Source organism: Phasianus colchicus, chromosome 22 (assembly GCF_987193195.1).
Source record: "Phasianus colchicus chromosome 22, bPhaCol1.hap1.1, whole genome shotgun sequence".
Lineage (NCBI taxonomy): Eukaryota > Metazoa > Chordata > Aves > Galliformes > Phasianidae > Phasianus > Phasianus colchicus.
In genome coordinates, this window is record NC_143457.1 from 7,366,521 (window position 1) to 7,391,293 (window position 24,773).

At 48.6% G+C, this 24,773-nt stretch overlaps 2 protein-coding genes across 10 annotated transcripts; one reads left to right on the top strand and one right to left on the bottom strand.

Annotated features, from left to right (window-relative positions):
- Positions 1 to 206: 206 nt before the first annotated feature.
- PADI2 (peptidyl arginine deiminase 2) lies at positions 207 to 11,217 on the bottom strand. 3 transcript variants are annotated; one of them, XM_031613631.2, is made up of 16 exons: positions 9,060 to 11,217; positions 7,685 to 7,868; positions 7,526 to 7,595; positions 7,377 to 7,438; positions 7,165 to 7,282; positions 6,503 to 6,628; positions 5,693 to 5,871; positions 5,424 to 5,527; positions 5,227 to 5,338; positions 5,044 to 5,151; positions 3,339 to 3,490; positions 2,458 to 2,602; positions 2,043 to 2,136; positions 939 to 1,024; positions 622 to 747; positions 207 to 440 (listed from the first exon to the last, which is right to left on the bottom strand). In XM_031613631.2, the coding sequence occupies exons 1-16, from the start codon at positions 9,149 to 9,151 to the stop codon at positions 207 to 209; spliced, it is 1,992 nt and encodes a 663-aa protein (XP_031469491.1). In that variant the 5' UTR covers positions 9,152 to 11,217. The 3 variants fall into 3 exon arrangements, with proteins under 3 accessions (XP_031469491.1, XP_089979356.1, XP_089979358.1); XM_090123230.1 differs by lacking the exon at positions 6,503 to 6,628; XM_090123232.1 differs by lacking the exon at positions 7,685 to 7,868 and having other exon boundaries at positions 7,165 to 7,438; positions 9,060 to 9,144.
- On the top strand, positions 2,059 to 23,762 carry LOC116242691 (protein-arginine deiminase type-1-like). Of its 7 annotated transcripts, XM_031613624.2 has the most exons (17): positions 2,059 to 2,961; positions 13,913 to 14,023; positions 15,985 to 16,159; positions 16,609 to 16,678; positions 17,925 to 17,986; positions 18,665 to 18,782; positions 19,146 to 19,271; positions 19,840 to 20,015; positions 20,100 to 20,203; positions 20,456 to 20,579; positions 21,066 to 21,173; positions 21,255 to 21,406; positions 22,189 to 22,333; positions 22,617 to 22,710; positions 22,783 to 22,862; positions 23,079 to 23,204; positions 23,304 to 23,762. In XM_031613624.2, the coding sequence occupies exons 1-17, from the start codon at positions 2,909 to 2,911 to the stop codon at positions 23,535 to 23,537; spliced, it is 2,058 nt and encodes a 685-aa protein (XP_031469484.2). In that variant the 5' UTR covers positions 2,059 to 2,908; the 3' UTR covers positions 23,538 to 23,762. The 7 variants fall into 7 exon arrangements, 6 of the variants coding, with proteins under 6 accessions (XP_031469484.2, XP_031469482.2, XP_031469483.2 ...); XM_031613622.2 differs by having other exon boundaries at positions 19,840 to 20,203; XM_031613623.2 differs by having other exon boundaries at positions 22,617 to 22,862.
- Positions 23,763 to 24,773: the final 1,011 nt, after the last annotated feature.

Consider the following 24,773-nt stretch of genomic DNA (forward strand, 5'->3'; position numbering starts at 1 on the left):
GGAGGTGTCAAGGCCTCAGTGCTCAGCCAGCAAAATGGAAGTGCAAGGCCCAAAATGGCACCCTCACCTCAGTGCCGCCCGGAGCGCTCCTCTCACCGTTCTCACCATTATAAAACACTCCCCACCTCATTTCTCACAGCAAATTTATTATTTCACCGCATTTAAAACAACACATGCTAACAAAGTGGGCCATGGAGGCAGCCTGCTTAAGGTGTGACGTGCCACCAGCGGAAGGCAAAGGGCCGGCGGTGGACGTTGGTGCCGCAGTGCACCTCGCCGAGCCGCCCGTGGTAGGAGGAAATGTCCTCCAGGAAGCGGCACCTCAGGCCCAGCGGCTCCAGGAGGCTGCGCACGTGGTGCTCCAAGCAGCACTCACCTCCCACCAGCGGGCCGAAGGGCTTGGGGATGCCCAGCTCCTCGGACAGGATGAGCATGGGGACCTGTGGGGCGACAAAAGGCTTTAGGGACTCCCAGCAGCCCTTTCTGGACAGGAAAATACTATGCTTTTTGGACATCCTTGGGGAGCAGGGGCTCACAGAGGTTTGGCAATTTTTCCTCTCCATAACCCAGAACCCACAGGCACTGGCTGAAGGGGACACGAGCAGCAGGGACACCTCTCACCATGTTGGGAAAGTATGGCATGGCCTTGCCCTTGTCGAGCTTGAAGAGGGCTGGCAGGTCAATGATGTCCTCTTCTGTCAAGCCCAGTTCTTTCTTGAGGATGTCCCTGTTCCAGTCAATGCAGCGCTGGAGGGAGGGGAGAAGAAGGGACCAGGGGGACGAGCAGGCAAGCAAGGTTCCTGAAAATGGCCTTCTGGACATTGTCTCACTCAGAAGGAGAGTGACTTTTGCCTAAATGCAACTTCTCCCTTGAGAGTTGTGCCACCCTTGGACCATTATCACAAGAAATGTTGGTTTTCAAAAATATGGGTTGTTACCTGGACATACTGATTCTGCTGCATCATGATGCCATTGGAAAGGACCTTGTTAATGGTCACCCGTTTTGTGTCTGTCCCTGAATACCCTACAAATACAAACCCCAGTAGGTGAAATGAAATGATGCCTGCAGAAACCTGGCTTAGGATGTAGCACAGAGGTGGAAAAAAAGCCCCCAGATCCCAGTTCCCTGAGGTTAAGGCTTTGGGATGAGACTGCTGGGAGTCCCATTTCTCAGCTTATTGGGAAACAAGGCAGGATGGAAATCTTTGTCCATTTTGTAATATTTTCATCAGGCCTGGAAAGCATTAGAAAGGTCTCAGACCAGGCTTGATGGGGCTTTGAGCAACCTGGTCTAGAGGGAAGTATTGCTGCCTATAACAGGGGGGTTGGAACTACATGATCTTAAAGGTCCCTTCCAACCCAGACCATTCTATGATTCTATGATTATCCATTTTCCTGCACAAGGAATATAAATATATTGCTAATAGAATAACAGTTTTTGTGCTGCCCAAGCTCCATAAAACTAGACGCATCCCCTCCACAGAAACCAAATCCCAGACAGATGGCAGAGTCCCAGAGGGCCCTATGGTGGCACAGATGTCCTTCTCTGACCTCAATGCATACAGATGAATTTAAACTCAAGCAAAACTTGGATCAGAGGCTGCACAAACTGTCTGCCAGTCCAGAGTGACTGGAATGTATCTGGGGTGACACGAGACCCCCCATTGTGCTACTCTGCTGGATCTGGCATTTACAGAGATCTTCTGTACCACTCCACCAGCATCCTCTCAATGCACAGAGCTTTATCCCATCCTACTCGCTTTCCCAAAATAGGGCTTGAGGGTGGGCAGGCATCCTGCTGCAAGGACAGGCATGCCAGCCCCTCTTGTCAGCCTTGAAGGGCAATGGAATGGGAAAATGTCCCCTTCCTCACGTCCCCAACACCTGCACGTTGCTCCATACGTGTTGAGTGCTGCCGCCCTTGGACTGTCCTGCCCTACATCAAAGCTCAACTTGTATTTTAAGGACAGGGAACAGCAGGCTTCCACCCACCCTGGCTGGGATTTGCACAATTCCCCCCAGGCTGCCCGCTGCCCGCTTGCCTTTGAACATGGTAGCTTCACCTTGGCCCTCCTTCTGCTTCTGCCGAAAGAGCTTGTAGCATGCTGCAGGGCTAGCCATCAGCATTCGAAATCGCTGGGGCAAGCAGGAGGAAAAATGGTCACCAAAAGGAGCTTATCCCAAAGCACCATGTTAGTACTTCTTTCTGTGAAAACTGCCCCTGCAGGCTCATTTTTGGCTTTTTGCAAGAAGGTTAAGGTTAAGTTCTTAAACATAAAGACTTTTGCTGTTAGTTAAGAACGTATGTTCTCGTGGCCTGAGCCCTCCTTCTGGGGACATGGGAGAGAAGCCAAGGAAACACCAGCTTGGACTCTCAAGGAAATGAGCTTTGGTAGTTTCCCTGAGGGGATTAGTTACCCAGAAGGGAAAACAGGACAGCACAGGGTTTCGGGGTACCTTTGCATCAGAGCTGGGCACAAAAGTGACAAACTCATTGACATGGCCCATGGCCAACCAGTCGGAGAAGAGTTCCACGGGAGCCTGCACCTGCTGGGCGAAGAGGAAATCCCGTACCACTCTGGTCATTCTCCTTCCTGCAGGGCTGGAGGCAAAGTCATAGAGTCATTAGGATTGGAAAAGACCACCAAGATCATCAAGTCCAACCATCAACCCATCACCACGGTGCCCAGTTATCTACATCCCTCAATGCAATAATCCCTGAGAGGGAGAATAAGGGTGTATGGGAACTGTTGAATCACGGCCTGAACCTCTGATTGATCACCTGAGGTGAGCACTGAGTCAGTCGCAGGAGCACAGGTGAAGGCAATTCAGCTGTGTGATCAGAAGAGGTGGAGCCTGGCTGCACCTCTCCTAGATCCCATTTAAGGGCTAACTGCCGCTGGGAAGGATGTCTCTCTGGAGATTTTTCCTTGTGGAGTTTCTTGTGAGCCTACAGCACTGGTGAGTACTTTTCATTTATCTCTTTCCAATGTGATTATCTTTTCTAATGTGATAATCTTACCAGCCTAACTTTTCTGTATACTTATTGATCATACAACACTTTACAACATTTGTGTACTTATTGATCTTACACAGGGGAATAAGTATTTATCCATCACTATGCACATGCACACAAATTTTTCCCAAGATGGAGACAATGAAGGCAGTGGGATTAAGCGCACCAGCACTGTAAGGGGACAGTGTGCAGTTGGTCACTGAATGGCCAATTAAGTGGCTTAATGTGGTTTTTAATAGTATTTAGGGGTACTTGTAGTTCCTTTGCCCCCAAACACAGGTTTCCCATATTTGCGCCCAAACACAGGTTTCCCATATCTTACATGGGGAAGCTGCTGCCAATGAGGATCCTTCCCAGCGGGTACTCTTTCCCTGCAGCAGTGACAGGCGGGCTGACCTCCAAATTGCCAAAGGAGTCAAGGCTGGAGATGGCCTTGAAGAGAGGCTCTCTGCGTACATAGCCAAAATCAGGTCCCTGCAGAGAAATGAGAAATGGCTGTGGGCATTGCTCTGGGTTTGTCTGTGTCCTTATTCCTCCTGCTGGGCTCAGATCTGTTCCAGTAGGTGAAAATACTGAGGAGAGGGCGATACAGCCTTAAAGGAAAAGCAAGAGTGAGAGTGCCTGGGGCATCTGGGCTCAGTAATAAGTGGTGAATGCTAGAAGCGTGGGTCTCTGCTAGCTTGCAACTGCTGTTTAAGCATCCATGTTAAGTTGATTAGATGCTGGAGCAGACATAAAGTGGAGTTTCTGGCTGGTGCACAGTGGGATGAGCTCCAGCACCTGAAGGTAAATCCTCCTCAGGCATAAGAGCCACCCGAAGGGCTTGGCTTTGCTTAAATCTCATCTAAGCCTGATTTTCAGAACTGAATATATCAGGGATTTGAGGTGTTGGGTAATTAACCTGTGGTGCTACTGCTGGGTTGTGCCAGGGGCTGATGGCCAGGGGGGAGATTGTAGTCCTACAAACAGGGTGAAAGTGGCATTGGGGGCATAAATCTTGTCCTTGTTCTCTGTTTTAAGCCAATGTGGGCTAGGACAGGATCAGATAGCTGTTGTTTTCCATTAAATCTCTGAGTGTTGGGTTTCCTTAGCAGTAAACCATCGGAGTGTTTCAGTTAACACAAATTTCTCCTAATTTGCTGGAATGGACACAGGGTGTTTGCAGTAAATGGATATGCACGCAGTGTACTACTCTGTCCTGCATAGGCATCCTGCCAAATCCAGCTTCAATTGGATGCAGCAACCTCAGTGTCACCCCAAGGTGACAGAAATGAAGCAGGGATGTGCTTATGGGGGGGGTAAGGGGGGGAGGAACGTACAATTTGGGGAAAATAGAACCAAGACACCCAAAGGTATGTAATTATAGTCTGGGTTGATTTTTTTTTTTTTTTTTTTTTTTTAAAAAAAACCAAATTGTTTTGTTTTTAAATGAATCTGGGAAATATAAGAGGCACTGAGCATGTAACACCTGCTCCCACCCATTTCAATTAAATGAACCAGGAGGGTTCAGCTGTCTAGGTGGTGGTTCATCCCAAGTTTGTGGGCAGCATCTGAGCCTATCATTTCCAGAAGGATTCTGACAGGCTAATTCCCTCCGGTCTCCTTTTTCTTTGGTGGGGGGTTGCAGGGCTTAGGCTGTGGCTGTGTGAGAGGAGGAGCTGCCTTGTGTTTGGCTATACAGTCCTGTCTGAGACTGGGAAGATAACAGTGGGATTAGGGGGGACTCCAAAGCAGAAATTGGAGTGTAACATGTTGGCAGCTCCAGGGGCTGAAGTTGCTTCTCTAAATATGAAGCAAGGCAATTCCTAAAGAGGGTGGAGAGGAGCAGAACATGGCTTGTGGTAGAACTCTGTAGGTTAGGTTGGTTTTGGGGCTTGATCTCAAAGGTCATTTCCAATCTAAATGATTGCTCTCATATTGGGAATGAAGAAATACACTCTTGGCTGGAGTCCTCTGCTCCATGTAGGGGAGAAATGGTACTATACTCTCATCTTTCATGTAATCCATAATAATGTATGTGGGGTTACCAGCAGCTCCTTTATGGGGAATTGCTCCAGCCCTGTGTCCTGGGGGGAGTCCAGCACCACTGCAAAGCTTTTGTGGGGAGCCTGGGTGTAGCCAAACTCGATCTCATCCTAAAACAAGAATGAAGACCCCCATGAGGCACATTGGGAAAGGAAGGCTTTATCCCCTCCCTTCTGCTCACCTACCTGCATCCAGCGGTCCCCACGGTTGATGTAACCAAAGCAAACCTTCAGGTCACAGCCAGCCTTGTTGACGAGGTTTTTGATCTCCTTGATGTAGAGGTAGTTGTCCTTCACACTGGAGGTGGGCAGAATGGGGATGAGGACTGCTGTGTGGGGCCGATGCCCATTTAGCCATTGAGACCCCATCACTTGGCCTATACCTGCAGACAAAGACATTCTCCGGTGCCAGTGTGTTGGGCATCATGATCCATGGTGCTACCCTGAACACCACTGTGTCAGTGAAAATTGGCGACAAGGGGATTCCCTGGAGGATGCAAACAGAAATCAGGGACCTTCCTCTCCTGATTTACCACTGCCCCCCCTGGATACCCTATCCTGAGCTCATTTTAGGATAATTATTCCTTCCTCATCCCCATGGCCCTTGAGTTGTTTCATCCTTCCCCTGCCCCCCTTCCCTGGAGACCCCAACCTCAGCCAAGGTCTCCAAGAGGCTGACGTGGATGGAGATCAGCCCAGGGAAAGTCTCATCAGGAAACTGCAGCCCCTCAACGAAGAACTCGAGCTCGGCAGCTCCACCGGTATACTGCACAATGTGGCACAGCTTCCTCCTGCCCAGCACATGGACATAGTGCTGCCCAAAGAACGGGTCTGCAAGGACCAAAAGGGCAATTTCAGCAAAAGCAGGCCAATTCCAGAATTCCTGATGGGTTTGGACCTGTTCTGCCCATGCACAAGAAATTTCCGTCATCCTTTTATGCCAAAGGTTAAACTCTGTGGGTTGGAAGCAAGCACCTTGGAAGAGTAGCTCAGCACTTGGGATTTTGCAATCATGAACAGGGTGTCTGAAAGCCTGTCCTTGGATGGAGCCAGCATTGCAAAGAGATTCTCATGGGGTTTCTGCCCTGGCCGACCCCAGCCTGCCACCCAACCCTGTGTTGATGGATTTAATGGCACATCTGTTTGGGCTGGGTCAGTCCAAGGAACAAAACAGCATGTCCACAGCAGGGAACAAGGAGGAATAATGCCTCAGAGCATGTTGCTTGCTCTGGATGTCAGGACGTGTATGGTTTCTTTTTTTTTTTTTTGCTTCTGCTTTGCTGGATGACCTTGGATAAATGGCTTTACCACCCTATGCCTCTTGAAGATTCAAGGCTAGAAAGACCAAGGGAAGGGATGATGTGGGCACAAGGAAGTGCAGACTGGGGAGTACAGACTGAACAAAATCAGTGACAGGAAGATGAGCTTGTGGAGATAAAACATCCCAAACCAGAAGACTTACTCTGCATATGGAAGACCCCAACTTTGTCAGCATCAGACATGTGAACGTAGAGCATAATTTCATACCCTCGGGGCAGATGCTGTGGCCCTTCGATCCGCAACACCATCCGAGACATATCCAGCAAATCTGGGTGCATACAAGGATAAACCTGGGTGCAGCTCTGCTGCCCAGTGCCCGGCAATGTGCGCTTTCCTTGTTACCAACCTTGGCATGCATGCTGGAATATCATCCTGAAGCCCTGCTAGCAAGACCTGTGGCTTGTGCTTGGCACAAATACCTTTATTTTTTTCTCCCTGGCACAGCCAGTCCCTGGCCTCAGAAGACTGATGGGCACTGGCTTGGCATGGTTTGGTTTTCCAGGAACAGGCATGTATTCCTGGCTGCCTGGCCCCAAGCATCCCTTGGCTGAGCCCTGCTGGTTTTTTTTTGTTTTTTTTTGGCCATGCTCTGTGCCCTGGTATGACCTCTGGGTGGTAATTAAAACAAAGTATGAGGACAGGAGCATGATCCCACATGGGAGGCTTACTCAGCAGCTTGGCTGAGTCAGGGCAGAGAGCAGCCAATTCCCCAACAAGCCTTTGTGCCTCAAAAAATTAAAGAGGGAGGAATAGCTCTGATTTCACTTTATTTTTGAAGTGGAGCTGGGACTGGGGCTGTGTTACCTTCTTTGCTGAATACCCTTTCGTCATCACAGTCTGGGGCAGGGCTCAAGGGGCTGTCCCTGTCGCAGGTGACCAGCAGGATGGCCCCATGTCCCTCAGGTCCCCACATCCAGCTGGCCTGTAACACCATGCCAGGGCTCAGTGTGATGGGGATGCTGTGTCCACTGACAAGGCTCCTGCAGGCCACAGAACTTCCCATGTAGCTGGGTTACCTTGTTGGGATTGTTCTTTTCCACCACGCCATCTCGATCTGCATCGACGTCCAGGGAGATCCCTGAATCCAAGGTAGGGCACACGGTGTACTTGTAAATGATCTCCTCCACCTAGCAAACCCACTCATAGCTGGAGTCTTCATACTCACCAATACCAGTGAGGAAGATCCTGGCTTGGTCAATGGGCTGTCCTCCCTCTGCATAGAAGATGACAATTACCTGAAAAACCGAAATCCCCTCACTTTTAGAAGGATGCTCTCCACCTCCAGCTAGGGAAGGGGTCCAGCATGCAGCACACAAATTCTTACCTTATTGTCATTGACTTCAGTGCTGGCCCGGCTTATGCTGAACCTCAGCATTGTTCCCTCATTCAGTGGCCAATGCGACACACCAGGCAGTAGTCCTGGTTCAGCTTGGCCCTGAAAAGCCACCTCCACGTTCACCCCCTCTGTGTGCTTCACCCCAAAGGCGACTGCCCCGGCTGGGGCTGCCCTGCAAGCAAGGCATCCTATTTTCAAAGGTCTGAGCACCCTATTTTCATAGGTCTGCACATCTGGCACCCAAAATTACCCAATTGTAATTAATCTCATCACCCAAACTGCGTGACTCTGTGCTCATCACCACCTCCTTTCTACCTTTCTTTGTTGCCTGGGAATGTTTTAAATGTTTTATTTTTTAGGGCAGAACGTGCTATTTTAGCAAAATGACTGTTGTAGCCTTTGGTGCAGATTGCCATTTTCTGTAATTACAGCCAAAGTATTTTGTGCTGTTCTAACCCAATAGACCAGCTTGGTGTGTACTTTAAATCTGTGTTTATTTGCCAACTAGAGTTTCCCAGATCGGAGCAGCAAGCTGAGAAATTTTACCATGGGAAACTCGAATTTTGGGGATGATTTTATTACAGCCAAAGCACCACTTCTAGTCCAAATAGCTTTTCCCTTGCATCCCCCTCACTTCTCCCATCCCTAATTTCTCATTTATCTGGAGTTATTCTTTTTAGTCTCCTGAAATCCAGGCTCCCTTTGAGCACTGACATCCGAGCACTGGCACAGGATCACTGTTACAGCATCATTTATTGGGATTCTGAGTGTGGAAACCTGAGAGCCTGCTTGTTGCTGCCTGGACATTTCTTAAATTGCTCTTTTCTGTTTAATTACCCATGCAAAACTCACTGAGTTTGTGAGCCTGGGGAATCCCACCAGGAGGAGGTTGGACCCAGAGGGAAGCCAGATGCGCTGTTTGGGTCAAGATTTGCAAAAGCAGCTGGGTGAGCACAGGGATCAAAGCATGTCTCCTTTTGTTTTTCTTGCAATTACCTTGAAGGGCAGCATTGGAATTTTTCCAGTAGGGGCATGGGGGTTACATTGCAAGATGCAGATTTTCCCCAGTTGCTGCTTTCCTCCCCTTTCTTTGCCATTTGTCCCCACGGATACTGCTCAAAATGCCCCATCCCAGCTTATCCCAATGCTCTCCAGCAATTTTCTGAGGTATGGACCAAACCCACTGCCTTTGCAAACGCATGCACATGCTGACACTTAAGGGTTTTGGGATTTGTGCAGCTTTGCAAAGCCCATTGAGGATTTGTGCTGATGGATTGCATCAAATCACCAAACTGTGGCTTTGGAGGGAATTTGCAGAGGGAGAAAAGGGTTTGGGGTTGGGGGGACACCACACCCCACTCACCCGTAGACGTCGGTGGCGATGTGAGTGCCCAGCACACACAGTGTGTGGATGCGGCTCCCAGGCTGCAGCCGCAGTGTGCGCTCCCGTGGCATCTCGCTGCCGGGATGCCCCGGTGATGGGTACGCTGCACAGAGTGTCTTCCTCCCTTCCTCGACCAACCACCCAGAACGAATCAATCCACCTTCAGAACACTCAATGCTTGTGATGCTGACTATGAAGCCCTCACCCCAATACAGGACCCTCCAGATCTACAGGAAAGTGATCTTAGGAGGGAGGGAAGGGATGGAGGGGGAGGGCAGCTGGCTTGGTGCCACCCCACTCCCAGTCCTGTGCACCAAAATGGGACAATCCTCTCAACAGGGTGAATGCAAGATGACCTTGGAGGCATTTTTTGCAGCAGCACATTGGGGTTTGCAAGCTTCTCTGCCTCCTACACTCCTTCCTGCTCTCTAGGGAAAATATTAGGGAGGAAGACACAAAATTTACCAACCCCAAGGCTAGAGCAGGGCGCTGCCCTGCTTGCTTTTGGCTCGCGTCCCTTTGCCCGGCTCGGCGCCGTGGCCAGGCCCATGCCGACAGCCCACGTGGGCGTTTTCATCCCTGAGCTGAATATTCATGTTGGAAACCAACCTTCTGCCCCAGATTTTGGAAGAACCTGCTGTAAGCAATTAGAGAGCAAGGAGCAGAAAGGGTTGGTTTGATCTGCCCTTTTTGCATTGCTTTTGGGCTTTTCTTTTTTAGCTCTCTTCTCTCTCCATGACCTGGCCATAGGAAATGAGCTTAAATCCAGTTTCCCATCTGAAGTGAGTTCCTTTTATTTCATTTTTCCCATGACCTGAGCAAACAAGGATTTTACAAAAGGATTTTGCTGCTCTTTTTTGCACATGCAAAAATGAATGTGCTTTCTTATTAAGAAAACAACCCCAAACACCTCTCATTGTGTGCAGAGACCCCAGGATCACCCCCTCACTTGCAGTTAAGTCGTTGGGAGAATTTCCAGCTGCTCACTGGTTTTCTGTGACTTTATGTAGAGATAGATGTATTTATATCCCTAGAGTGATGACATATGGAGACATGGAAGGAGGACCACATGAACACCAAGGAGCATCCAGGCTATTGGAGTTTTGGGGAAAGTCCTGATTTGGGGCAAAAATGGAGGAGGGTGGCTGGGTTGCTAGCCAGGGTCAACTGCTCAAAGGGTTATGTTTGCTGCTGGACTGGTTTTTGCCTTTGAGAAATTTATGTGGAAGGAGACTGGGGTCTTTCCAGCCTTCCCAGGAAAGGGAGGGTCTTAGCGTGGCTTTGGGGTTCTTTGAAAGCCTTCTGGTGTCATTGCAAGCTTCCAAGGGTCTTTGCAAGCCTTCTGGAATGTTGGGAAACTGGACAGAGTCTTTGCAAACCTTGAGATTCTTTGCAAGCCTTCTGGGGTCATTTATAATCCTCCTGGGGTCTTTGGAAACTGGGCAGGTTCTCTGCAAGTCTTTGAGATTCTTTGCAATCCTCCTGAAGTCTTTGCAATCTTGCCAGGGTTTTTGCAGAACTTTGGGGTCTTTGCAAGCTGTGTAGGCTCTTTGGAAACTGCACAGTCTTTGCAAGTTTTCTGGGTTCTTTGTAAGGCTGTGCAAATCTTTGCAATCTTCTTGGGATCCTTGCAAGTCTTAGGGGCTCTTTGCAAACTTCTTGGGTTCTTTGCAAAAGGTGTATGGTCTTAGCTAGTCTCTGTAAGTCTGTGCAAGGCTCTACAACTCTGCAAGCTATTGGGAGCTTCTACAAAGCACCTTCTTGCAATACTTCTATAAGGGGAAGAAGGACTGTGGGAATCTCTGCAAAGAGGTGATCGTTCTGAGGTCTATACAGCAGGAACAGGGTTTTACAAAAGGCAGAAGCTGCTCTGTGCTATCAGGTGGGAGATCAGAGCTGGTGAACCATCGTGGGACGTGTGTGCGAATATAAATATTCACTCGCTGATGTCTGGAGGCTCGTGGTTTCACTGCTATAGTCATTCTGGTCAGAGGAGTTCTCTGGTTTTTAACAATCAGATTAGGAACTGCTCTGCATAAGCATCCTCACTGCTGATGGATCTCTGTCTGTCCTAATTTTTGGGGACAGGGATCAATAGCAGCACGGAGTATGCAAACAGCCCAAGCAGCTGCTCTGTGTGGGCTCTCATGCACACAGTTCTGCAGCCCTGAAGGCAGGTGCGTGATAGCAAGGAGTAGGAGGGAGACATGAGGGACCCCATGGCATCTGCTCAAAGTGACAATTTGTGATGAGGAGGTGCAACCATGCCATTCCAAGCAGAGGCAATGTCTGGTTTTATCACTTTTCAAAGCATTTTTTGCTGGTCCAAATCTCAGCCAGGACAGGGGATGCAGTGCCTGATGCAATGCATGGGATGCTCCTAAGCACAGAGCTTCACGCAGACAGGAACGGGACTTGATAACTGGTTCGATGCCTTCCCCTGTTGCCAGTAATTAGGCTGACAAGGCTCTCAAAATTTGCTGCCTGCAATTACACATGCAGAGTAATAAATGAGGTGTAATTATCGGCTTAGGGAGATTATCAAACTTTCCTTTACTGAGTGGCAGTGCAGGAAGGGTGAGAGGGGAAAAGATGCCCTGTGGAGTCTGGGATGTTTGTGGGGGGTCCTGTCTTGCCCTGTAGTGGATGAAAGGATCCAACTTGAGGGGAACAAAGCAAGGTCACCCCAAAACCAAGGGGCAATTGGGTCTGTTGAAGAAGCACAGGGAATTGTGAGATATTGTACCATGACCCTTAATGGCAGCCTCTTGGGACAGGGTATTATTAGGGAGAAACACTCAGTCCTGAATGGGTCAGATGGCTTAAAAGTGGGATTTTTATGCATGGGCATGTTGGTGCCAATAGTAGGTGGAGGAGTAAAAGGAGGATGTAGCTGACACACACAAAGATGGGCTGCTGGGGCAGGACCGACAGCCAAAAATGCACTGTGATTAAAGCTGAGTCTGTCCATGGAAAAAAAAAAATTGCACCAAACCCTACACAAACATGATGTTTTGGCCCTATAACTTTGTCCCTGATGGATGCGTTTTGAGGGAGCAGAGCCCTGTGCCCAAGCCTTGGGAGCCAGAAAGCTCCATCCTCCGCCTGCCTGCAGATTACAGAACACACAGCATGGCCCCGTGGGGCTGTAGGTGTGTTCCCTGTCCAGTACAGGGCTCAAACCAGCTGAGCAGGATGTGGTGCCAAAATCACAGGAGGCGGAGAGCTCAGCACTGTGCCCAGTCTAAACCAGTGCGACCACTGGGAAATACAGCATGAAGCTTTATATAGAGCTTAAAAAAAAAAAAAAAAAACAGATAAAAAGATGTGGTCTTGGCCAAAATCTCATGATGAATCTGCTTGGAAGCAGCTTGATGGGCCTTAGGGATACAGGAGTCCTTAAAACTTTCTCAGAATAGAATTTGAGAGCTAACACAGCTCCAATATACAAATGTCACTCTTCATAAATCTATGAACACCATGAGTTTGTCTTATGCTGGGCTTCAGGACATGGGATTTTGCCCCAGATCCCACACCAGGGTTTTGGAGAGGCTATAAATGCAGCTAGCATTCCCTTCTTGAGCATCCCGGCCACCAGGTTAGGCTCTGCTGATAGTATTAACACTGTGCCAGCATGCAAGACTTGGTGCTCTTGCTGCCACAGTTAGGCTTGGAGGAGCCCTTTCATGTAGCCTTGCTCAGAGACGTTCCAGGCAGCTGCCATGGAGTGCTAGGGTATTGCCCCATGGAAATGGGGACTGTGCTGTTACCATGTCATATCATCCATATTGCAATGGAATAAACCACAGTGGGGTTCTTGGTCTGTTCACCAAAGAGATCCATGATGATGGAGCTTCCCCATCTCCCTGTTCCTCTTCATCTATGGGACATGCCTGCATCCCAGCCCAAGTTCCCTCCTGGAGGAGCACCAAGACCCATCTCACCCAGTTTTCCTCTTTGCTGGCTAGCGAAGTCTCCTGGGATTGCCCAGAGTGAGATGACTATCTCCAAGAAAAGCTATTTTTTCCAGCAGCCAGCGCATTTCCCATGGGAGCTTCCAAAAAAAACCAAAACAAAACAACAAAAAAACCAAACCAAAAACAACAACAACAAAAAAAACAACACAAAAACAATTCCTCAAATGCCTCATGCAAGCAAAACACCCAGGAATCCCTAATTTCCACTGGAAGTTGCTTGCCTTGTTTTGCTTTCTTTTTTTCTTTGCCTCCTTGCTTGCCAAATAACCAGTTCTCCCTGCACCCATTGCTACCCAGGAGTCGTTAGGGAGGGAAAGACCAACCTGAGCAAACATTTCCTTTTGCTGCAGCGTTACACAGGCATTGCCCTAATGGGGTAGCTGGGGCCATGAGTCACCACATGGGAAATCTGGGTTGTTTTAAAGAAAATGCATCATTCTAATGATACCATGTATTATAATAACCCTAAACAATTCTTGCATAACAAGAGGGGTAGAAATGTTTAATGCATAAAGCTTTGGACTCTTTATATGTAACTATAAGGGAGGTGAGAACAGAAAGGGGAGAATGAGCCCTGAAAGCTGAGTGCTGTGCATCCCCCACTCTTTCTGCCCTGTACCCCCTTCCTGGCCCCACAGTTACCACCCGGCCCCAGGGGCTGTCTTATCGCCAGCATCACAGAGCGGGGCGGCAGCTTCACGGATGGCGGAGGTGGAGATGGCAGGGTCCCTGGTCCACCCCATCGTCATCGAGGGATGGGAGGAAGGAGGAGTTACATTCCCCAGCCTTTTAATCCAGTCATGCTGGTTCACCTACAAAGCTGGGCAACCAGGCAGCAATCTTCTTCACATGCAGCTGCCGTCCCCAGCACACCATGTCCCAGCGCCAGGTCGTGCAGATGTCTACCAGTCATGCCAGCTACGGAGTCTGCGTACTGGGCAGTGAGGTCTTCCTTGACACCCACCGGTAAGGCTCGGGGTCAAGGCGCAATCCATAGGGATGATGGGTTTTGGAGGCAACCAATGGCTTTGCGTGTTTTTGGTCTTTGCAAAGGGTGTTAAGGGGAAAGATCTCATGGTGGTTCCATATACAGAAGCATAAAGGACATGTGCCAGTGGGTCTCTTTAGGATGCCTGAAGGAGGGATATTGAATCTAACAAAAGCAAGGCATCAAAGTGTAGCCGAGCAATGACGACTCACAGGCAAAGCCCATGCACACCCCAGCTAAGTGGGATCTATTTCTGGCAGAGAGAGCATTGGGCAACAGCAATTCAAGATGAGCAACTTGTTCAGAGCTAATCTGGGTTAAAGAACAAATGTGTGTCTCAGGCATAAAAAATCTATGAGAGGGTTTGCATGGTTTACATAATGAGATTTTTCTGATGTTAAACATAGGGGTTGCTTTATTGCCCAGATATGAGGTATTTGCCCTCCTCTTACATTGTCATTATTTAATAAATTACATCCATAATGATAGTGGCTATAGGTCGAGCCAGTTGGGATCACAGCCGGGGCAATTATTTGGATTGTATATTGGAGCTGTGCTGGGAGGTGCTGACATCCCCCAATGAGGCTGCCCTTAAAACCTATTAGTTTTACCCTCAGCCAAATGGGAATACGTAAAACATACATACTTGAGTTATTTTTTCGCAATTTCAACTCAAAACAAGCTCAATCCCATTTAAGCATGTGACCTAAGTCTAAAAGGAGCTGATTTGGCTCCTTGGTAGCAAATCTGAGCTTTGGTCTTAAAAGGCATATGGCAGATAGGCACATGGCAGATGCTCTTTCAACATCAGGGCTAGAAAAACAGGAGATATTCTATGCCTACACAGCCCTCTCTATGCTGGAGAAAATTCAGTGACAGACACTTGCCCATGGGTTGGACTGGTTTGGGGCAGAAGACAAAGTGCAGTGGAAGTCCTGTGCTCAGTGAGCTTACATCTCAGCATGGTTGTGCAGAGGGATGAAGGCCATGAAATCACAGCCAATAAATCCAAGTTTGAGATGTCATGGCATGCAGTGTATGGGTAGACTGCAGGTAGGCTTGCTACATTGCATGCTAGTAAACACATGACAAGTGGGATGATGCTTTGATCTTCCTATACAAGCTACTGCAGGCATCAGGGATACCATGCCAAGAGCAACATAAGGGATAAATGTCTTCTGTGTTGTTTTCTCCCTGCTAAAATTTACAAAACTGTGTCCCTCTCCATGCATTGCTGTGGAGGTTGGCTCCTTGCAGACAGGTTGGAGCACTCGCACAGCCTGTGTGAAGGTGCTGGGGCTGTAATGAGCATGTAGGCAGCACTTCAAAGGCCAGGGAAGTCATACAGGTGAGTGAAGGCTGCCTGTACTCCAATTCAAGTTCTGCTCCACTTTGGGCATCTCTCAGGTCAGTGGGTGGACTGGCAATGACGAGTGACATCAAAACCAGCCCCAATCTTGGTCTGGGTTTTGTGGTGGAATGCTGAAATTTTGGGGGTTCTCTTCCTGCTGGGGAGGGATGTTGGGTGCCTCAGCTTCAGAGACGTGCAATTGGGGCTTAACCACAGACGGATGTGATGGCACTCTGCTTGCTCAATTCTGCCACAGAGATAATGCTTTTAAAATTCAGGCGATGCATTTCATCACCTGAAGATGGTTTCCAAATCATAAGACCCATTTAAGGCTGGACTTTCATAGAGTCATAGAATGGCTTAGATTGGAAGGGACCTTAAAGATCATCCAGTTCCAACCTCTTGCCATGGGCAGGTTGGCCAACTAATTGATCAGGCTGCCAAGGATACCATCCAGCCTGGCCTTGAATTGCCTGTAGAATGCCTACAGAATTTTAATTCTAGGTACCCTATTTTAACAATTTGGGTCTACAGCGGACAAGAGGAAAGAAAACTCAGCCCATGTTTCCACGCTGCTCTCTGTTTCAGATCTACCCCTAAAGGTGCCACGTCATTTGATGTTCATGCCACATCTGCCGTCACAGTCCACATCATCCACAGCCCCATGACAAAACCCATGCTTAACTCCAGATGGCCACTGGATCCCGATATAGAGGTTGTAGTGACCATTGGTGTCACCAGCAAGACTGTCAATGACAATAAGGTTAGTTGCTTTTTATGTACTGAATCTGGAAATATTAGTCAATTTTCCCAGGAAAGTAAGAAGAATGATGGGCAGGCTCAAGTATTTCTAGGTAATGCTGACATCAGACATGCTTCTGTAGTATAAACTCAGACTTACACAGAATTGTGCAACTGTCACATACACAGTCAATCTAAGAAGGAGAAGGAGATAAGGGTGGCTGCAAAAGCCTGTGTCAGAAATTCCATGTCAGGCAAAACAAATAGTCAAACTTTGTCTTTTTCTATGCCTGTTTTTGTGCTGAAGCTGGCAGAACTTATTTGGTTGAACTATGATTAAAGCAGCAGGATATTGATGAACCTTCCAACAACTTGTTGTATGGCATTGCTGGGCCAACCCACTGGATGAAAAGACCTACTCAGCATGAAGAGACACAGAACTTGGGTCACAATCTGGTGATGTCTTTGCAGGTTAAGATTTCATACTATGGACGGGAAGAGAATGAGATTTCAGTGGCTTGGTTGTACCTCACCTGTGTAGGTATGTATTATGACAACACTCATCTGAACTTGGCCAACCCTTTCCAATACCACAATCTCGTTTGGTTCATGGGATGGGACTTAAGTGGAGATGCAGGCTGTCCATGCACAACATACAGCCAAGGTTTGGGTGTTGACAGCTTATGCTGACAAGCATGAGGGAAATAATTAAAATGTTCTTGTGCTGCTTTACGTGGTGCAAAAAAGACATAGGCTGGGCTCTGTCTCCACCCAATGCACTCTATGAGCAGCCTCTTCTGACCACCAAGAAACAATTTGATTGATGGAAGAGGATCCAAAGATGACATTTCACCTACCTTCCACCAGCAAGCCCATCCTTAACTTCCAGTGTGGCTGGTGGGGAGGAATAGGCACAGAAGTGTAGTTGTCTGACCTATTTTAGGAGTTTAGGATGAGATGAATCATTCCCTTGAAATGCCTATTTTCCTCTGCTGACTACAAAGGGAGTCTAGACAACTAGTCTGGATGCAGTCTTCCACTTGGATGGATTAATTATCCTAAATTTGGAATTTTCTGAAGTGCTCACATGATAGCCAGACCTGTGTCCTCAAGTCATGCACATGCTTGCCAAAATTGCCCCTGAAAATGGTTTCCCACATCCATGGGCTCCATTGGAGCCATCAAGGGCCACCGCTGTTCGCAGAGCTTTGACCTTACAAAAGCTCATTGCTTGCTTGGATTTAGGACTTCATGTCCAAAATTATGGTCCCAGCTTCTTTACGTCTTCTTCTCTGAATCAAGTAGGACAATTTCTGCTTCAGCACCCACATTTTCCACGTGCTGTCTCATTTGGTGGATATATATCAAAACAAGCTTTATCTAGGCTAGAGATGAGGTTGTTGGTAAATCTGCAATTTGGTCCAAGAGCTCTCTAGGGGTGAGTCTTTCTCAAATGTTACACCACTTCTAATAATTACCAAGTGTCCATTCACCCATTTCATGCCTTTGGCTTCACAAAAACATGCTATGGTCAACATGAAATTGGTGAAACTCTATTTCACCAGTGATGAAACTATGAGACTTCACCAATATGAACTGGTGAAAACAAGTGGGTGTATCCTTGCTGGGGGACCTGGGATGGGAGAAGATACCTGGAATGGGCAAGCGTTAGGGCATAAAGGTGGAGTTGGCATTGGATGACTCACTGCTGGTGTGAAGATGGGCCCAAAATGTCCATGATTGCTCATGCTCATGCCAGTGATTTACTTCTTGCTCTGATATTTCAGATATATCCCTGGACGTGGACGTGAACCGTAATGGCAGAGTGAGGAGCAAAGGGAAGGACAAGGTAATGGGAAACATTGCATGGCTTGGGCAACACAAGGAGGGGAAAACATGGGGAAAATCTCCAGGAAGGAGAGGGATTTGGGTGGTGTCTGAAATAGGGAAAATAGCGCTGCAAATTCTCAGCCTTCTAATTGAGGAGGAAAACTTTTTTTTTTTTTAATTTTGTGCCAAAATGTCTTGCCTCTCCAGTCCAGCCCTATGACTTTTTTTGTTGTTGTTCCTTTTTGGATTTGAAACGTGCCACTAAATGACTCATCTGCAAGTTTAGCAAACAGTAAGAGATTTACCCCTTTGGCAAGAAATCTGCATATACCCAAGCACTTACGCCCAGATAATTAACTGCAGTCTGATCGGCAGCACAAATTGTACATCAAGATGAGATGCATTTCTAGAAATGGGATATTCTCTTTCAAATGAGGTCTGACAGATATAACATGGCTTGTTAGAAGATAAAATCTGTTTGAAATAGTTCTTGTTGGCTTGGCTGCAAGGTGAGGTTAGGAAATTCAGAGTCTTGATAGTATCACTGCCAAAACTCTCCTGATTGCTCACTGTGGGATCTCCTCTGAGCATGGCTGTGGCTGTGGTGTTTTCCCATCCCAACCACCACTGGGAGGGGCCTGGGAGGGAGGAGTTTTTCAGGATTTGCTCCCATCCCCATTGGATATTTCTCCTCCAGGCCAACTGGACATGGGGACCAGATGGGCAAGGGGCCGTGCTATTGGTCAACTGTGACAAGGACAGCCCCAACATGGTGGGGACAGACAGCAACCAGGTGGACATACAGACCCCTGCAGGTAGGGCTCATCCACGAGGCTCATACTATCTCAGTGGGGTGTTTTGCAGTATCTTCATCCTTCTCCTCGTTCATGATCCTGCTGATGGTGAAACGAGTTGCAAAAATAGTATCAGACGCTTGCAAAGCAATTAGAGATAGTGACAGCATTACCTGTTCCTTCATTGCAACAGAAATTGGCTCTTTTCCACTACTCCTTCCCTGTTTTAATTTTGTGGACATCCCTATAAAAACACAATGAGCGTCATCCCAGCAGGCTTGCCCTATAAATCCACTTGCAACTGAAGGATAGCAAAGCCTACAGACAGCGCTGGAGGCTGGAAACCTCCCAACATCCCCTCTCTCCATCTTCTTTCCCCTGTAGACCTGCAGGACATGTCTGTGATGCTGCTGCGAACTCAAGGTCCTAGCAGTATCTTTGCTGACTACCAGCTTGTCCTACATGTCTCCGAGTCAGATGCAGACAAGGTGCGGGTTTTCCATGCTATCCGTGAGTATTTCTTCCTTCCTTCCTTCCCAGATATCGATGCCAAGACATTGTGACCCCAGTGGGTAAGCCCTTTCTCAGTAGAATTAAGGGCTGAGTGCTAGCACTTGTTGGATACATCCATTTATTCCCAAAATTGGTTTAGGAAATAAGGCTATGGGGGGAATGTCAAGACTGTACAGGAAAAAATAATGAAAAAAAGGCTTTGTTCAGTGGGATTACTGAAGTTTTAAGAATTTCATGGGAGGATAAGCACAGGCACCAACACATCTGCCAAAGGTGCCATCTCTTGTATGCTTTGCCTTTGAACACTCCAGATGGTGGATCACAGCAGTTCCCTGACGAAAATCAGGTCAAGGAAGCCAGCTGTATCATTAGATGCTTAACTTGAGACACGCACCTTGAAAGGGTTTGACCCGAGGGCATAGAGTCCTCTTTGTATGAGCAGATCAAGTGTGTTCCCCAGAAAAGAGCGGCACACCCGCTCTTCTGCAAACCACGCTGGCACCGTCACCTCCTCCATGGTGCCTTCTTGCACCCATGTAGGCTGGCTATTTCGATGTTTCTGCAGGGAGTGACTCACACCCCCAGTACAAACCCGTTTTGGGACCAGGCATGCTCTCCTGCACACTAGACTGTGTCAGAAGTGGAGAAAACACCTTCTACGTGGAAGGGTTGGCTTTCCCTGACGCAGGTTTCTCTGGGTTGGTTTCTATCAGTGTCAGCTTGCTGGAGGTGCCCCATAAGGTACGTGGGATCTACCCCATCCCTGACACCACAAAGTCTCCACTGAGGTTACCAACCACTTCTCCTGGTGTTTTGCCCTTGCAGTATTCTCCTGGGACCCCCATTTTCACGGATACAGTGGTTTTCCGCATGGCGCCCTGGATAATGACACCCAACACCCAGCAGCCCCTGGAGGTGTTTGTCTGCAGGTAGGATGAACGCCACTCTATAGCTCCGTTGCCTTGGGGGTTCTCCATAAAGGAGCTTCTTTACCCTTCCTTGCTTTGTGCACAGGCTTTATGCATGCTGTGCAAGAGCCTAATGTTGCTGCTGCATTCATTGCAACCCCAAGAAGAAGGCTGGAGGACCTTCTCCAAGGGCTTGTGCAGAGGTGTTACCCAAAAATTGAATGTTTGGATTGAGGGATTCTTGAGGTCCTTCATGCCTTCTTCTTACTCCAGCATCAAGAGGGGAATCAACTCCAATGAAGTCTTTCTGGAGGAGCTCCAAGCCCTGCTGAGGAAAGCCAACTGCAAGATGACCATCTGCTCCGAACTTGAAAGCCGCAGTGACCGCTGGATCCAGGTCAGCCCTCAGTGCTTGTAATACATGGCTTTTCTGGGACTTCTTATGGGCTTGTTGGGGGTTGTCCTTGGGAGGGACCAGTTGTGTTACTTGGAGAAACATGCTGATGCTAAGAGATGAATCAAGCAATCATGAGCTAAAACAGTGGGAGATGCTGTTGGTAGTGACAAAATGTACAGACAAGGATGTTGGCTGGACTGCAGGGACACTGCAAGAGGGGCCCCAGTGAAAGAAGAAACTTGTAGGACATTGCAAGGGGCAATATACTCAGCATTGCAAAAGGGACCCCATGGGGCATTGCATGAGGTTCCCCATTGCAAGAAGGACCCCAAGGAGGATTGCAAGAGGGACTGTATGGTACACTGCAAGAACTGAATTGTGACAGGTCTGCCCCCTGTCCTGCTCCATCCTTACTGTGTGCTTTGCCATGCTGGCTCTCATGCACAGGAGCCTTCTTCCTCCTCCTCCTCTTCTTTCCCCCAACAGGACGAGCTGGAATTTGGCTACGTGGAGGCACCACACAAGTCCTTCCCTGTGGTCTTCGACTCTCCCAGGAACAGAGGCTTGAAAGACTTTGCTTTTAAGAAGATCCTGGTGCGCTGGGGCATTGCTATCACTTTTATCCCCAAAAATCATCCTCAGGGGCTCCCCATCACTGCTCCCCTCTGTCCCCAGGGCCCTGATTTTGGTTACGTGACCCGCGTGCCCCGTGGATGTGACGCCTGCAGTCTTGACTCCTTTGGCAACCTGGATGTGAGCCCTCCAGTGACAGTGCGAGGCAAGGAGTATCCTCTGGGACGTATTCTCATTGGCAGCCCCCTGCCCTGGTGAGACAGGAAAGCATCCAAAAGTGATTTGCTACAAAAAAAATATTTGGGCTAAATGCCACCAAAGTGCCATCCTAATCACAAATTTCACATTCAGACCATGTTGCTGTTCCTTCTCTCCTTGTAAAACCCTATTATTATCTCCCCTCTTCCCTTTCACCCTGATCCTACAGTACCCCAAACATCATGCCTATATTTTTAATTTTCCCTATTGAAAGGAAAAGCAGAGGAATTCAGCAAAGGGTAAAATCCTGAATAACTGGGAATTGTTTACCGCTGTGCCCTTGGCACAGGGAACAACAATGTCCTGCAAAACCCTGCACAAAGGCAGCTCTTCATCTGGACAAACAACAATGAGGTTGAATCTTTGGGTTTCAGCCAGGATGGCAAACGAAGCAGGTCATGCTGCTCCATCCTTCGCTTACCCTGATGGGAAAATGGGATTTTCCCAGCCACACCAGGGCTGTAATTATCCCTTATTACAAGAAGTTATAATTAATGTTTTCTCAGCCTGCTGCTGGCTGTCTAGGAAAACGTAGGGAGGGATTTAAGGCACAGAGGAATGGGATGAGTTATGTTTATCTCCACGCACGTATCACTATACCCCACACAATGTAGGAGTTTGGAATTAGATGTGGCCATCAGATTCGGTCAATTTACCACCTCTTCCCTTCTGAAGTGGGCATAAATACTGATGATTTGCTTCAAAATGCCCCTTTTCCCCCGTGGGTTGGGCATTTTGGGGTGCAATCACTCCTGCTTCCTCCTGCCTCTGCCCTCAGGGCCTCCGGACGTCGGATGTCGAAAGTGGTCAGGGACTTCCTTTACGCCCAGAAGGTGCAGGCGCCAGTGGAGGTCTACTCAGAATGGCTGTCTGTGGGCCATGTGGATGAGTTCCTCACCTTTGTGCCTGCATACGACAGAAAGGTAATGGCCCTATGTCCCTCCCCACATCCTCAGCATCATATAATGATGCAGAAGGCCCTTTCATTTTGTAATTCAGCAATAAAAGTAAAAAGCCTGGCTTATGAGGAAAAGGCAGGCTCAGCCCCATGCATGAATTACCTTCCTTTTGGGGTGGCTTCCTGGGAAGCAGTGAGTTTCTGGGTGTCATTCTATGCACTGTGCAATCCTTGGGACTGGTGTTGGGTACACATGGGTGTCATCGTATTGAAATCCCAAAAAATGGGTTTATGCGTTCATCCTGCAGGGATTCCGGCTCCTCTTGGCCAGCCCCACTGCCTGCTTCAAGCTCTTCCAGGAGAAGCAGAGGCAGGGACACGGCGAGGCCACGCAGCTTGTGGGTAAGACAATGGGCAAGGATGTCCCCGTATCATTGGGTGCCAGCAATGTCCTTCACCAATGTCCCCATATAGGGATTGTGGGCAGTGAGCGGAGGAGCATTGATGACATCTTGGCAGATGAAGGGCTGAGGAACGACAACAAACATGTGCAGGTGGGCTGCAGAGGGGCTGAGCACATTTGGGTGCTAAGTGGAAGCAGGATGTCATCCCAATGGGTGATGCCCTAAAGTGACCATGGAGGTGTGGAAGCAAAGGTTGCTTAGGTGACTTCAGGAGGTTGCTTAAAAAGGATTCAGCAGGGGATATGGGGTGTATAGGTTTCCTGCATGGGATCTGGGGTGATGACACAGGTGCCCTCCTCTGAACAGCGCTGCATCGATTGGAACCGTGACCTGCTGAAGCATGAGCTGGGGCTGAGTGAACAGGACATCATTGACATCCCCCAGCTCTTCATCCTGCGGGGTTCCCGTGCAGAAGCCCTCTTCCCAGACATGGTGAGACCACCACCACATCAATCCCCCTCACCACTTCCCTTCCACGCTCTCCTTGTTCACCATTTGGGTGAAAAAAAAAAACTTTTGGTCCATCTCCAGGTGAACATGCTGGTGCTGGGCAGACACCTGGGCATACCTAAGCCCTTCGGGCCGCTGGTGGCTGGTCAGTGCTGCCTGGAGGAGCGGGTGAGGGCACTGCTGCAGCCCCTGGGGCTCTCCTGCACCTTCATCAACGACTTCTTTTCCTACCATGTCCTTTCTGGAGATGTGCACTGCGGCACCAATGTCCGCCGCAAGCCCTTGGCTGTCAAATGGTGGCACGTGGTGCCCTAAGTGCCCAGGAAGGGTCTCTGGTCCTTCCCAATGGGGGATTTGGAGAAACTCAAAATAAAGTGTTTTGGCAATATGAGCACTGAGGGTAAAGTTTTTCCTTGTGCTCCATCCTGTCATTGGGTTGGAATACTGTTTGAGACATTTTTCTTATGGGAAGGGTCTTTATGAGCATGTTGCATGCATTGTGGCTCATATGAACTGCCACCGTCTTGGTGATTTGGGGCCTTACAGTCCCTTGCCCCAGTTTCATGCTAGATAAAGCCCTCCAAATCCCTCCTGAGTCCAGTCTTGTTCAACAACCTGGATGAAGAGATAGAGTTCACCCTCAGCAAGTTTGCTGGTGTTACAAAGCCAGGAGGATCAGCTGACACACCTGAGCGCTGTGCTGCCATTCAACAAGACCTGGACAGACTGGAGTGTTGGGCAGGGAGGAACCTGATGAGATTTAACAAGTATAGAGCCTTGCACCTGGGGAGGAATAACCGCTGTAGCGAAAATGCTAAGTCATGGCCTGAAGCAGTGATGGTGCACCTGGTGGGAAGTCAGAGCTGATCCAGGGGAGCTCAGGTGCATGCAATGTAGCTGAATGATTGGAAGGGATGGAGCCAGGATCCACCCTTTCCCAGACCTCATTTAAGGGTTGGGAGTGGAAGTAAGGGTTTTTGCTGAAGATGCCTGTGTACCTGAGACCTTACAAAGGTAAGCAGCTCTTTACTTTTTTTTTTTTCCTGTACCTGTTGTATTTGGGCTTGTTCTTATTTGATGTAGCTGAAGATTTCATCATGCTACTATTATCATGGTCCTTTCTATTCCCTTATAGTATTACAGCTGCATGCATCAGTGCAGGTTAGGAGATGACCTGCTGGGGAGGAGCTCCGCAGAGAAAAACCTGGGGGTCCTGGTAGACAGCAAGGTGGTGATGAGCCAGTAGCATGCCCTTGTGGCCAAGAAGGCCAATATTATCATGGAGTTCACTGCACAGAGTGTGGCCAGTAGGTCAAGGGTGGTTATCCTTCCCCTCTACTCTGCCCTGGTGAGTAGAGATTTAGACTACTGCATCCGCTTCTGGGCTCCCCAGTTCAAAAAAGACAGGGAGTTCCTAGAAAGAGTCTGGTGGAGGGTCACAAAGATGATACAGGGCCTGGAGGCCTCCACTGTGAGGAGAGGCTGAGTAACCTGGATCTGTTCAGCCTGGAGAGAAGAAGGCTGAGAGATATTATGAATATCTGAAGGAAG

What these genes read in the sequence shown, in the direction of transcription:
- LOC116242691 (XM_090123226.1), top strand. Translation starts at nt 2,909, where the DNA reads ATGTCTCTCTGGAGATTTTTCCTTGTGGAGTTTCTTGTGAGCCTACAG. An exon ending in CTTGTGAGCCTACAGCACTG is followed by an intron (nt 2,962 to 13,912) that starts GTGAGTACTTTT and finishes CTTCACATGCAG; the next exon opens with CTGCCGTCCCCAGCACACCA. An exon ending in ACGACAACAAACATGTGCAG is followed by an intron (nt 22,863 to 23,078) that starts GTGGGCTGCAGA and finishes TCCTCTGAACAG; the next exon opens with CGCTGCATCGATTGGAACCG.
- PADI2 (XM_031613631.2), bottom strand. Translation starts at nt 9,151, where the DNA reads ATGCCACGGGAGCGCACACTGCGGCTGCAGCCTGGGAGCCGCATCCAC. An exon ending in GATCTTCCTCACTGGTATTG is followed by an intron (nt 7,439 to 7,525) that starts GTGAGTATGAAG and finishes CCTTGGATTCAG; the next exon opens with GGATCTCCCTGGACGTCGAT. An exon ending in AGCAGAATCAGTATGTCCAG is followed by an intron (nt 748 to 938) that starts GTAACAACCCAT and finishes CCCTCCCTCCAG; the next exon opens with CGCTGCATTGACTGGAACAG.